Raw genomic sequence first — 14,179 nt, 5'->3', positions numbered from 1 at the left:
CTGGTGTGGTCTACATATGTTATACTCTCAGCTATGCTCTGTAGATCAGGGCCTAGTTTATAAAGTAGAATGAGACTGTCTAGCCAAAAAATCCCCGAACACATAAGAGCTTAAAAGAAAATGCATGGGATGAAATGTGTACAGTATTCACTTCAATTAGTATTTATGCATATGTGGGTGGGATTTTCAAGCCACTTCTCATCATTTAAAATTCCATGCTGAGTTCCACACCCGTGAGGCTGTTACCTTCAGGTATCTTTGAATCAGTTGTTTGGCGTAGTTCGCTCAGTTTTATTGTACAGAATTCCTTATGACTTTTCAAAGTAGAATTTCTAATTCTGTTTCACCTCCCATCACAACCTCTAAATTCAGCTGAGAGCACCCTCTGCAGATCATAATCTGTATAGGAAAGCCCTGGTACCAAAGGCATGTTCTAGGCAGGGCCGTAGCTAGGGGGTGGCAAGGTGGGGCCCCACCATGGGCGCAGGCGAGGGCGCGTGCAAAAATATGTCCGTAAACATGTCTATAAATAAAAATATTGATTATTGCTTCATAAGAAAAGGTTTTTAATAGAGAGTGAATTGAATGGGGGAGGGTTGGAGGAGAGGCAAAAAGAAGAGCTAATTTGTCAGTGGTTAGGGGGCGCAATCTGGACGGTTCTGCCAGGGGCACAAGATCACCTAGCTACGGCTCTGGTTCTAGGGCATTTTTTTTGCAGCAGGAAACTGGCTGAAACGAGACACTAAGGGAAGTTTGCAAAATAGCACTGCGGCGATCCTTCTGTCAGCACAATAATTTCAGCTTGCCAGTTGGAACAATCCTGCCTCTCCATCCTCGCATGCTGTTCCAGGGTTCTCGTGAACCCCAGCACAAGCCGATTTTGGGGGGCACTGGGGTTCACAGGGGGCGGAGATGGGGTGAAAAACCCCATTGCACTAATGGAACTCCTTGCACTAGCTTCCATTAGCAGAACTCATTAGCTGAATTCAGCCCTTTGCATCTGACCACTAACTGCTTCCTCTCTTTTGTGTGTCTCATTAAGGAACAAAAATGTTCTCAGGATCTTGATCTGGCAATCTTGGGTGGATATTAGCCAAAAGCCTAACTCAGGGGCGTCTCACTCCTAATCTGAGGGCCTGAACTGTACCACCAAGTAATTTTTGTGGACCCCCAAGACATTGGAGGAAGCAGCATAGAGTCAGGCAGAAATAAAGTGCACATAGTGCTGTGGTTGTTGGAGGCACCGGAATATCTTTGCCCAGGACAGTGCCCTGACAGGGATGCGAATTCTGCACTTCCTGCTCATCAGGTCTGCACAGATCAGCTGTGGGGGGCTCTGTCTGTGTGGGTGGGTGCACATGCGAGAGTGTTGGGTGATCAAAAGGGTTGAGGGAGAAGTTCAGATTAGTTCACACTTAAAGCTGAACCTGCTTCATTTGCACTTTCTGAAACAATACATGATCCAAAACCCAGCCACCATCTGGTGTTGCATGTTTAAAAAGCATTCAGCACGATGGTTTTTTGACTAATGTAGCTGAGTCCCAAATAACATTTACGAAATTTCATGTGCCATGCTGAACTTGCATATAAAGTAAATATTAGTGAAAATAGCATACAAAAATGCATTATATTAGAGGAAGATGCTTTGCCACAAAAAAGTACCATATTTATTCGGATCTAATGCACGCCTTTTTCCGACCAAGTCATGTTGTGATAATTAAGGTGTGATTAAGATTCAATGGCACATTTACATTCACCAGAAAATCCTCTTTTTTTGTTTCAAGGTTCTGAAAATTGAGGTGTGCATTAGATTCAGTGGCCCATTAGACTCGAGTATATTAGGCCAGATTGCATGTCCAAATGTGAAAACTGGGAGAAATCCACACTAAAATGTGTTTATATATTGTGATTGTAAGGGGAAGAAAGTACAGAGAACCTCCCCCTTGCATCAGAAGTAGCTCCTCCCCAAGCAGTGATGGAAGCGAGGGCTCTGAGGAGGCCAGTCAGGAAATGGAGAGAGAGAGCCAGGGCTCCAGCAGCATGGGAGAGCCCCGGCTACACAGGATGGAGGAAAGAGAGGGAGAGAATGGGGGAAAGGAAAGCATGGAGCGTAGACCCTTTCCTCCGGTTCCGGAATTACGCAGGAGAAAGAAAGGGAGGAGATTCACTGTCCCGAGACTCCTATGTTGGAGAAAATCACGTGGGGGGGGGCAGTGCCGGATTCTGCATCGGAATGAGCAGACATGTTTTTACACACCTGTCTCACTGTAAATAGACTGCACTAATAAAAACTGTTTAAAGACAAGCATGCGGAGCGTCGTTACTCTAGAGTAGTCACAAGAACCCCTGACAGTGATTTTATGTTGTAACCTCCTTGAGACCTGTGGGTATAGGGCTATATACTAACTGGATGAATGAATGAATGTATAAATGAATACTCATGGGATTTTTCTTCTTAATTGCAAACTGATTTGGAAATGTGGCAAATGGAACTGGAAAAATGAGAAAGTGATAGAAAATGCATTTGACAGGTTCACTCATCCCTGGTGGCCACACCCACTTTTGGCCACCCCCACCCCCTGGCATCCCAGAGGACTGGGCAAGGGTGAACCAGGCGAAGGAAAGCTTAGCCACTCCTCTCTTATATAAATAGCAACAACAACACAAGCAGCAGCAACAGCAATAGAAAGGGTTGTCTTTACTGCAACCAAGGTTACAACCACCTCTTTCTAGAAATAACCATTTAAGTGGAAAGTTTACAAGGGATGCACACCTGCAGTGCTGCAATACTGAACTGGATTCCCTCCCCACAAACACGAAATAAAAATAAAAATAAAGAATGCAAATAATATGCTAAGCCCACATTCAGGCATATTTATAATTGAGCACATTTTTGTCAGGCAGCCAAAGATTACTTAATCCCCAAATTAGCAAAGCAAAACACACTAAAAAGCAGGCACATGTTTTAGAACACAGCTTGAAGCCTCTAGAAAAATGAAATAAGAGGCGCCCTTGTCGAGGCTGGCAGCAGAGCGCCCTCTAAAGGGGAAACGGAGAAAGGCCAGTCAGTGCCAGCGTGTGAACCTTATGTCATTAAAATAACTTCCTGGAAGATTACATCATGAAGCCTTTGAGTAAACGAAGGTGGAAATCACATCACAAAGTCAGAGGCAGGGAAGAGAAATGGACCCACTTCTGTGAGGTCTGGCGTATCTGTAAAATGGGGGAACCATACCTGCATACTTTAAATTATAATTGCAAAGATTGCTGAGATAATACACGTGCGGTACCTTAAATGGTTTAGGGAAGGGGGGGGGAAACATAATTAGGAAACCTTATTAAAAACTAGGAATTTGGCCTGGGGTGGAAATAGAAACTATATTTTGCAGGGACCCATGAAAGAAGAGCTACACAAGTATAATATTTGGGGAGAGCGGGTTTTTGGGATGCCTGTCATTATGGGGTCTGCATCTAAAGGAACAACAGATATAACTCCAAATGATCAGCCGTAAGTTAAAGCCCCTTCCGCCATAGAAGGAGGGGGGATTGTGGGCGCCACGAGGCCCTCACGTGCTGGGGGGATGGTTGTCACCCCCCACCCATTGGCTGGCTCCCGGACAGGTGCTCCCTTGGCGCGTCCAATCCGGATGTTCCAAGGGGGCGTGGCATGCTGATTTAAGCGAGCGCAGCCGGGAGTCAGCCTCTCTTTTCTGAACCCCCCAGCCGCTTCGTTTTCCCGCCCACCCTCCCTTTAGGCAAGGCTCTCCTTTTGACATTGCTATGTACCTTGGTTGGTCACCATTGAGGGGCCTGGTAAGAATTTTCCCACTTGGCAAATTGGCTCCGCCCTGGTGGTTTTCGCCTACCTTGTAGCAACTCGTCACAACTTTGGTTGAAAGGTTACAGGTGTGTGGGGGGGGGAGGATGCTGCCATCACCTCCCCCAAAATGCTGAAGGGTACTCCCTTAAGGAGTCCGGGGGCGTGGCCATGTCCGAAGCCGAGGTAGGTGAGGGCCTAAGGCACGCCCCCTAGAGGTGGCCCCAGGGTGAGTTCCTAGTTGATCTGCATTGCAGGGCTCACCCAACAGTGCTTAACCCTTCACAGACTGCCAGCAGAGCGGGCTGGAGTCGGATATAGACAGTTAGATCCAATGCCTAAGCCAATACCTCTCTACATCCGTAATCAATAAAGTTGTGGCCTTTTACGCCCATTAACCTTATGTCTTTATTTATTCCGGGAGGGATCGGGGTATCGCCACACAATGATGACACAGAGACACAAAGTTTTCGTTTGCATCAGGCAGAAGCATAGTTTTATTGAAGTCCCACAATGCCCAAGACCAACCCCACAATGCTGGTTAACATTTAGCCATGGTTAATAATATCCCAAAGCTTATAGAAGTGAGTAGTATAGTGAGCTTGTAGGTCAGCCCACTGGTGGATGGTTGGTATTTATAGTGTTCGGTAGCTAGGAAAAGCCATTCCTCTTGCTTTTCAATATGAGCCCAGAAAGTTTACAGGATAGAATTGCAATAGCTGCATCTACAAAAGATGCTCTTCTCTTTCCAGCTCTTATCTGCTGTACCCTGGAGAGTGAAAAAGAGAGAGAGAAACTTCAGCTATGACCAAAGAAAGAATATTTCAAGCTAGTGCATGTGGCCTTTTTCTCCTTAACCCTGGAGATGCTGAGGATAGCCTGGCCAGAAAGGAAGGAGTCTTCCCAAGGCTCCAGAGGACATTTGCTAGGGGATTTATATGGTTTTCATATGGTTTTTAAATTAGACTGGAAGTTACAGATTAATACTTGTAAAGTTTATATATATAATTTTTATTTAATTTTCCGTTTTACAATTTAGAATACTCATTTAAACAACCTTAAAATATCAGTGACTTCCCTTCTTCTCTTTCCATGCAAAATAAAAAAAATCCTTCCAGTAGCACCTTAGAGACCAACTAAGTTTGCCATAGGTATGAGCTTTCGTGTGCATGCACACTTCTTCAGATACACTGAAACAGAAGTCACCAGACCCTTATGTATAGTCAGAGGGTGGGGAGGGGTATTACTCAGAAGGGTGGTGGGAATGGGTGATTGGCTGATAGGAGTGGTAAACCTGTTGATGACTGTTAATGACTGTTAACGACTGCAATTGGTCTTGCAGGGAAAAACAAGGGCTGAGGTGCTAAAGAAAGCTTTATCATGTATAATGAGATAAGAATCCAGTGTCCTTATTCAGACCAGGTCTCTCCATGGTTTTAAGCTTGGTAATGAGTTGCGATTCAGCAACTTCTCTTTCCAGCCTGTTTCTGAAATTTTTCTGTAATAAAACAGCTACTTTGAGATCTTGTATCCTGCATATTTTATATAAACTAAACCGTTCACTATTCCATTATTACCTCCATCAAAATTTATTTACACTGTTGAATTTGTCTTAATGCTGCCAACATTTTCAGGTGTACACAATCCCCCCATATATTCCAGAAACATTTTCCAATCTTCACTAAACATATGTTCTTCTTGTTCTCTTATTCTATATGTTAGATCTGCAAGCTGTGCATATTCCATCAGTTTAAGTTGCCATTCTTCTTTAGTTGGGACCTCGCTCATTTTCCATTTTGGGGCTAACAAAACATGGGCTGCAGTAGTGGCATACATAAATAACCTTTTTTGACACCTGGGAATTTCCATGTGAATTATCCCCAACAAAAAGGACTCTGGTTTTGTGGGGGGGAATGTTTTTAAACATTTTTTTTAATTCATTATAAATTATTTCCCAATACTCCTTTACCCTTTTACAGGACCACCACATATGAAAGAAAGTTCATTCATTCTTGAATACCTGTAAAGTTTCAATACTTGGTGAATGTAGGAGACCCCATCATTCCCCACTTACCTTTGATATCAGGCTGGCAAGGCTGGCACTGGGAAGAGGAGGCAGTGTACGTGTGGGAAGTTCTAGCCACACCTATTCCTGATTGCCTGCAGGCTCCACCTCCTGAACCACCGCTGCTCGAGCCCCTAGTGCAGAGAAGGAAAGCGGGTCGTTGGATGAGATCAAAAGTCAGTGAATAGCATTGGAAGCGAACAATACTTGTGCTTTTATGTCATACACCATGGGCTGGAGTGGGGGGATGAGGGGATGTTTCGAGGAGACAACTGCAGTCATACCTCAGAAGTTGAACAGAATCCGTTCCGGAAATCCGTTTGACTTCCGAAACATTCTGAAACCAAAGAGCGGCTTCTGATTGGCTGCAGGAAGCTCCTGCAGCCAATCGGAAGCCGCGGAAGCCCCATCAGACGTTTGGCTTCCAAAAAAAAGTTTGAAAACCAGAACAGTCACTTTCTGTTTTTGATCGTTCAGGAGCCGGAACGTTCAACTCCCAAGGCCTTTGGGAGCCAAGGTACGACTGTATATCAAATCCATGCATGCTTCACTTCCAGTATAAAAAGTGTTATTTGAACAGTTTCTGATGTGTTCCAAGTCAGGATGGAAAGATCTGTCCATTTCAATTCTCACAGTTTTCTCATTTTTTCCAATCTCACATCTCGTTCTCCGCATATTTTTTTTTAACCGTCATGAAAGTTCTTCAGCCTTTTAGTGCACATTTCTCCCAACAGACTCATTTTTGTCTGCAGTTTTAACTAAGGTACACTTCTTCTTTTTTTTACCAGCAGTTTCTTCTAATATAATGCCTCTTGGGTGTGTTTTTCAGGAATATATTCATTCTTACCTAATCTATGCATTTTTGTAAACATTGGTTGGTCGGAGAAGTACATCGTAAGATTCAGAGAAGTGTGAATTTCGAGGGGTGGCTGCGTTTCAGTTCTCATATTGCTTCAGAAAGTACAAATTTGATAGATTTGCCTTTAAATGTGAACTGAATCATATTGGTATGGTATGTCTCATGCTTCCCTAAGCCAAAATGGCTTTTTTTTTTTTAAAGCAATGGCTTTGAGGACAAAGGCTGGACTACTTCTCCTAAGCAGACTCTATGTCTATGTACTCCCAAACAATGCCAGTATAAACAGCATATTTGGCAGTGTGGGAAACAGCAATCGAGGACAGGGCTGGCAGGATACTGGTGCTGGACTCTGATTTGGATTGGCTGCACACTCCAGATCAGGACTTGAGAGACCCGAGTTCAAATCCCCGTTGAGGTTCGCTAGATGACCTTGGGCCAGTCACCTTCTCTTAGGGCTGTTGTGAGGATAGAATGGGAAAGGGGAGAACTATGGACACCAGCTTGTGCTTCCTGTGGGAAGGCAGGATATAAATATAATAAATATATATATATGAAAACTAGGGATCAAGAGGCCTCTCATGCAAAGCAGGGTCATCATGATTATTGTATTTTAATGTAATCCAGGCATCCCCAGACTGCGGCCCTCCAGATGTTTTGGCCTACAACTCCCATGATCCCTAGCTAACAGGACCAGTGGTCGGGGAAGATGGGAATTGTAGTCCAAAACATCTGGAGGGCCGAAGTTTGGGGATGCCTGATGTAATCTGTTGGAAGCTGCCCAGAGTGGCTGGGGGAACCCAGCCAGATGGGCAGGTATAAATTAATTTGTTGTTGTTGTTGTTGTTGTTGTCGTTGTTGTTTTATTTTATTAATACATCAGCCCCACTCCAGGTGGTTAAGCCACACACTGCTCTGGACACAATTTCTGGAAATCAATAGTGAGGAGAGTGCTTTTGCACTCACGTCCTGCTTGTGAGCTTCCCAATAAGCATCTGGTTGGCCACTGTGAGAACAGGATGCTGGGCTGAACAGCCTTTGATGTCATCCAGCAGAGCTTTTCTTAGGAATTAAAAATTTGCCAGTATTCATTTCAGTTCTAAGCAAATCTGTTCCATGGAGTTTCTCCCTAGTCACTCACGAACGATAGGGGAAGCACAGGGGAAACCCAAGAACTTTACGGTCTACCTACACAAGGTCATTCTGCCCTCCCTCTAGCAGACAACGGTAGGTCTGGATCTCCTGTTCCAGGCGGCATTTGACGTCCAGGAGGTCCCTGTATTCTCGGTTCTGGCATTCCATCTCTGCCCTCAACTCTGCCAGCTGCTGCTCCACGCAAGAGATCTGGTTCTGTATTTCGCACAAGTGGCTGTTATATCGGCACTCGGTCTCAGCCAAGGATCCTTGCAGCGTGTCCCTCTGAAGAATTAAAAAAAACGCAAAGGCAAAACTTTTAGCACAAATAAGTTTGGGGGAGGGGAGAGAGGGAGAGAGGGAGATTGGGCTATTGTGGAAAGAAGAGAACTTGCTGAGTGGATGGAGAATATCATTTACATGGGATTAAACTTTGCCATTTGCTCATAATGCCTGCACATTTTTGCGTGTGAGGAAACACTCTCTAGAATAGTTTGTGGTACTTTAGCAACCGTTACAGGCAATTCCACAGAATATGTCTCCTTTTCCTTCCTGCTTTCGCCACAACTCCTGCCTCCCTGTGGATTCTTTTTGGCTCAGCCTCTTTCCTTCCTACAGGTCCCCACTTTCCCTTTTAATGCTGTCAGAAGTCGCCTGCTGGTTACAGTTGTCCCATGCAAGAGGGATCTGAATGTGGAATTGTCCAGACAGCTGGAAGTATGTGAAGGCCCCCTGTGCACACTAAGCTGGTGTGTGTTTCCGCATCTGCCTCAAAGCTACAACCTTCCAGACAGGGCCGGCCCTAAGGCAAGGCTGGGTGGCGCAATGCACCAGGGCGCCGGGCCGCCAGGGGGCGCCGCACTGATGCGCCCGCCAGACAGCCGCGCTGGGAAATGGGGGGGGGGGCACCAGTGGGATCTTTGCACCACAGTGCCAGATATGCTTAAGACGGCCCTGCTTCCAGATTCCCATAGCTGTTGAGCAGCTACTGATACTATTACTTTAGGACAGTAATATAAACCTAGTGGCACAGGCAGCATTGTTAGCAGGACTAATTCAGACAGTTTTGGGAAGCAGATACAAAGGTAAGGTTTATTGGGTCCAAGGTGGAGGACTGCCCCGCATAAACACTTACCAGGCTAAGCTGAGCCTGCAGATCAATTTCCAAGGTCTGCAGTTGGCGCTTCAGGTCAACGACTTGGTTGTTGCAGTCTTCAACCTCTTTGCTGCTGTTACAGACTTCCTGGTTCACTTCCTCCATCTGAAAAGGCAGCAAACACAAAATTGGGGGTGGTGGCGTTTAGGGCTTATTGGGGGAATTGTTGAGTTGATTTCATGATGAGTTTCAGCCAAGCAAGAGGATATAATAATGACAACCGCAAATGATGACGGTAAGGATGGTGGAGATGTAAAAAGATCCACTAAAAAAATTAATCAGGGAGCAATTGGTTGGATATGGCAAATTTGGGTATAGGTTAAATTTTAAGAAAAAACTAAAGATATGCCATGAAGATTTTAAAAAACTCTTTCATGAGGATGATTCCAAAGTTTGTCTGCAAATATTATTATTATTATTATTATTATTATTATTATTATTATTATTATTATTATACTATTACTATTTATTAATTGTACCCTGCCACTCTGGGCGGCTTAACTCTAAGGGTTAACTGCCTTCTTCTGCTTTTCAATTGCACTTCCTTGAAGGATCACTTGTGGCCATTGGTTCATGATATTCACTAAACCAAATACTTCTCTTTAAACTGAGCTACCTCTATTCGTATAGCCCTTTCTCGGTGTTCTTCTTTCCTAACCTGATGAAGCCAAGATCTTTTAATCTTGCCCAAAAGGCAAGTTCGCTATATTTGTTCTTCATTTCACCACTTCCACCTTGAATTCATCCTTCCTAAACACGGTAGATAAAGTGGTACCTCGGTTTATGAACACAATTGGTTCCAGAAGTCTGTTCATAAACTGAAGCGTTCATAAACTGAAGCAAACTTTCCCATTGAAAGTAATGGAAAGTGAATTAATCCGTTCCAGATGGGTCCGCGGCATTCGTAAACCGAAAATTCGTAAACCGAGGTGTTCATAAACTGAGGTTCCACTGTACTGTGTTTTAGATGGGCCTTCACTAGAGCTTCCTACTTGTGTACCAAAACCCAGATGAGGGACCATAGCTCAGCAGAAGAGCTGTTGGCTTGAAGCAAAGCCTTGCCAGATCCATGGCAGTTTCACAGAGAACTCTGAGATCACGCTGCAAAACAACAACAACTGGTCCGCCACACCAGTGGGCTATCTATCTGGAGCCTGGACGCTCTGTTCAGGCTCCGTTTAGAAGTCGCAGGGGGCGCTATCCCCTATACATTGTACGCATGTGCAGCGGGATGCTGTACATGCGCACTACGTAGAGGGGGATCGCGCCCCCGTGACTTCTAAATGGAGCCTAAACGGTCCAGGCTCAGGCGGCAATCGCGGGGCGGGGGGCGGCCCTGAGTGCCACCCTCCCCTCCAGCAGGCCCCTGCGTGGCGATTTCAGCAGGCACACCTGCAGCGCACTCTGCCGTGCAGAGGCGAGTGACAACCCCTCCAGGGCGGTACCCGGGGTGAACCTCCCCCTGCCCCCCGCTTACTCCGACCCTGCCAGTGGCTAAGGAGAATCTCAGGAGGAGAGAAGAAGTGTCTTTCCTTGCTTATTCTCCTACCGCCAGCCCCTTAGCTTCGGAGTAACTTCACATAACATAGAGGGGAGAGAGGGTCGAAACCAGCTCCCCCTAAAGGGTGTGGTCTGGCTCAGAGCTGCCTGCTACTAACCCCTACCAAATATGCATGGATGATTTCAAGCTTCTTTTCTTTCAATACCTTGCTGCGTACAGTATATAACCTACCTTACATTCATACCACTGTTCAACTTCTCTGCGGTTGTTCTCAATCATAGTTTCATACTGGCATCTCATTTCTTCCAAGACCTTCTTCAGGTCTGGGCCTGGGCAGGAGTTGACTTCCACACTCACGTCCCCAGTTGCTTGGTTCCTCAGGCCCTTGATCTCCTGAAAAGGAAATTCCAGTTAATTGGAATGTGGCTTTTTTGTTGCTGGGTGTTATTAAATGTGCTTTCCTGTGCCAGGAGCTGACTGGGGGGACGGGGACGACACCCTTCCTTTGTAGGCCCTCCTTCCCTTTGTAAGGGGCAGGTGGGGTCAAGGTTCACCTCTTCATGGTTTTTCTTGAGGCAACACAGCTCTTCTCGGAGGGCTTCCAGTTGAGCCTCCAAGTCAGACCTGCAAAGGGTTAGTTGATCCAGGACTTGACGTAAGCCATTGATGTCAGCTTCCACATTTTGGCAGAGGGCCAGCTCAGTTTCATACCTACAGAACCAAAAAAAGAAAGGATGAATTGTTGGGGCCAATAGGGATGCGGGTGGTGCTGTGGTCTAAACCACAGAGCCTAGGGCTTGCTGATCAGAAGGTTGGTGGTTCGAATCCCCGTGATGGGGTGAGCTCCTGTTGCTCGGTCCCTGCTCCTGCCCCCCTAGCAGTTTGAAAGCACCTCAAAGTGCAAGTAGATAAACAGGTACTGCTCCAAGCATTTCCATGTGCTGCTCTGGTTCGCCAGAAGCGGCTTAGTCATGCTGGCCACATGACCTGGAAGCTGTACGCCGGCTCCCTTGGCCTATAGAGCAAGATGAGCGCCGCAACCCCAGAGTCGGTCACGACTGGACCTAATGGTCAGGGGTCCCTTTACCTTTACAGGGGCCAATAGAGAGAGAAAGTGTGTGTGTTATATATTTCTGCCGGGGCTTTCTTTATATACAAAGGAAGCTCTTGCCCTTCTGTATACAGCTCGTCAGTGGACTTGGGTGATTACTCATTACGGGCCCTTTGGGAACTACATATTTAAGATTTAAGGGAAACAAAATAAAGGGTTCACCCCACCCACCCAGAGCCCCTCGTACAACTCACTTCAGTCTGAAGTCGTCTGCTGTCATCCGGTTATTATCAATATCCAGAACAAGCTTGCTGTTGTCCACAGTGGCACAGATAATCTGTGGGTTGGGGAATAAAACCATTTGAGCTTGTCCATCTGTTTCTTCTTGATGCCCACAGCTTCATGCATCAAAATGCAGTTTTCGATTTTTCATCCTACTGTCTCAAAGTCTATGATTCATTTACAGGGGCATCCCGAAACCAGAAGGATTGTATTGGCCCAACTGACCTTTGGGCTTCTTCCATCGTGTAACTCTCTGCTTCCATGAACAGCCCCATCTGCACTATTATATTTAAAGCATACCACTCGTGACTTCCCCCAAACAATCTTGGGAAATGTAGCTTGTTAAGGGTGCAGAGATTTGTAAGGAGACCCCTATTTCCATCACAAGCTACGATTCCCCAAGTTTTCTGGGAAGGAGAATTGACTTTTAATCCACTCTGAAAACTATAACTCTGCGAGTGGAATAGAGGTCTCCTAACAGCTCTGAGCTCCCTTAACAAACTACAGTTCCCAGGATTCTTGGGGGGGGGGGAGCCATGGCTGTGTGAAGTGCTATGATGATGCTTTGAATGTATCACACAATATCAATTTAGCATCAATGTCTGGCTAAATCTGGACAACCTATTACCCCACAGCTCTGTGCCAGGACATCCCTAAGTCTCATTCCATCCTCACATCCTTTTTTCCCTATCAGTTTTACCACTACTGCAGCAGAAGCACCATTGAGGGCCACGACACCACTCTTGATTTGTTTTATTGATGTGTTTGTGATCTATACATTTGTAGATATAGCCATTCCAACAGCCAATAAGCTGGTGCCTTTTCTTTTCTTCTCCTTTCTTTTAATTGTTTTAGACAATAGCGTTTTCAAAAAAAAGTCTAAGATGCTCTCCCCAAAAAGGAATACATTAATCTAATGATATGTCCTCTAATTATTCTGGGGTGCTATCAAAAGCATGTTGTTGTTTTTCAAAGCCCAACCAGAAACTCCATCATTCACCCAACCGTATAAACTTTCGAGCATCAAGGGATTTGACAAGAATCCTCGGAGAATGAATTTTATTTCATTTTTTACGTTCTTCGTAAGCCAAATTGGAAAGATCTGTTGCCGTAAATAATAACGAATGAGTGCTCTGCTGTCAGAGCAAGGAGCCCTGCTCCCTAGCTCACTTAGCTTGATGCTACATCTGGTTCTAAACTGCAGAGGAAACATTTCCCTACCTGGTTTTTAAGGTCTTCAATTTGTTGGTAGTAACAGCTGTAGTCCTTGGGGTCACAGAGGGCACCTTGGCGGTCATACCACTCCCTGATTTTGCAGTCAAGCTGAGCGTTCTCCTCCTCCAGGCACCGCACTTTGTCCAAGTAAGAGGCCAAGCGGTCGTTGAGGTTCTGCATGGTCATCTTCTCGTCGCAGGAGATCAAGGGCGCATCATTGCAAATGCCAAAGCCACCAAAGCGAGCGCCGCCGCCACCAGGAGCACACACGTACCCACCACCAAAGCCACCATCAATGCAGCTTCCTCCACTCAGGCCCCCTCCGAAACTCACTCCGCTGCAGAAGCTCCTCCCAGACATATCACATCTAACGCTACCTACGGTAGGGGCAGCACACCTCCCGGAGACTCCCGAAGAAACCCTGATTCCACCGCAGCTCCCACTGCTGCTTCTGCCTCTCGAGTACATGGTGGACGCCTGTTTGGTGCTGCAACTCATCATGAAAGACCTTCAGAAAGAAGCCCAAAGACTAAGCAGAAGCCCCAAAGACACAAAAGCTCGATATGGAAGACAAGACTGCAGATTCTGGCATCCACACAGGTCTCTATTTATACCTTCCACGGCGTGGGTGTAGCCGTGAGGGTGTTGCTTTTTCTTCCTGCTCTTCTTCTTCTTCCTCCACGGGGCTGGCTCACCTGGCTGCCTCTGCCAAGAAAAAATTGTCCCTGAGGCAAACTTGCTTCTGGAAATCTGAGTTGCACGAGAGAGGCATTTCATGGCGTCAGCACCTTGCTTCCAAAAATATCATCTGCAGCAATGTCCCATGAATCATCAGGCTTTGCCCCATACTGAACACTTCACCGGAGAGCATCATCAAATAAAACAGCCCAAAATATGAGTGGAGAACAAATAATTACAGCCCATTGCAACAAAGCAACCTTTTGCTGTCATTAGAGATATTTTATTTTGATTTCATTTTAATTTTATTTTGACTTAACGAGCATTGGGGATTTCTTTAACTAGCAACAAAGACACAAAGCTGAATGTGAGAGCTTCCCTTGTCATAGAACCATAGAATTGTAGAGTTGGAAGGGACTCTAAG

The 14,179-nt window shown here is 45.7% G+C and overlaps 1 protein-coding gene across 1 annotated transcript; it reads right to left on the bottom strand.

The window, feature by feature from the left end:
- Positions 1-4,288: 4,288 nt before the first annotated feature.
- LOC118094622 (keratin, type I cytoskeletal 19) lies at positions 4,289-13,578 on the bottom strand. The gene is made up of 8 exons (XM_035135176.2): positions 13,084-13,578; positions 11,835-11,917; positions 11,084-11,240; positions 10,761-10,922; positions 9,008-9,133; positions 7,931-8,157; positions 5,892-6,016; positions 4,289-4,586 (listed from the first exon to the last, which is right to left on the bottom strand). The coding sequence occupies exons 1-8, from the start codon at positions 13,576-13,578 to the stop codon at positions 4,573-4,575; spliced, it is 1,389 nt and encodes a 462-aa protein (XP_034991067.2). The 3' UTR covers positions 4,289-4,572.
- Between the last annotated feature and the right edge of the window lie 601 nt (positions 13,579-14,179).

Source organism: Zootoca vivipara, chromosome 12 (genome assembly GCF_965207765.1).
Source record: "Zootoca vivipara chromosome 12, rZooViv2.hap1.1, whole genome shotgun sequence".
In the NCBI taxonomy this organism is placed as follows: domain Eukaryota; kingdom Metazoa; phylum Chordata; class Lepidosauria; order Squamata; family Lacertidae; genus Zootoca; species Zootoca vivipara.
This window is presented reverse-complemented; position numbering and strand designations above follow the sequence as displayed.

Coding starts and splice junctions, on each gene's coding strand:
- LOC118094622 (XM_035135176.2), bottom strand. CDS start 13,578: ATGATGAGTTGCAGCACCAAACAGGCGTCCACCATGTACTCGAGAGGC. Junction 10,923..11,083: donor TCAAGAAAAACCATGAAGAG/GTGAACCTTGAC, acceptor TTTCCTTTTCAG/GAGATCAAGGGCCTGAGGAA. Junction 6,017..7,930: donor GGAGGGCAGAATGACCTTGT/GTAGGTAGACCG, acceptor TCTCTGCACTAG/GGGCTCGAGCAGCGGTGGTT.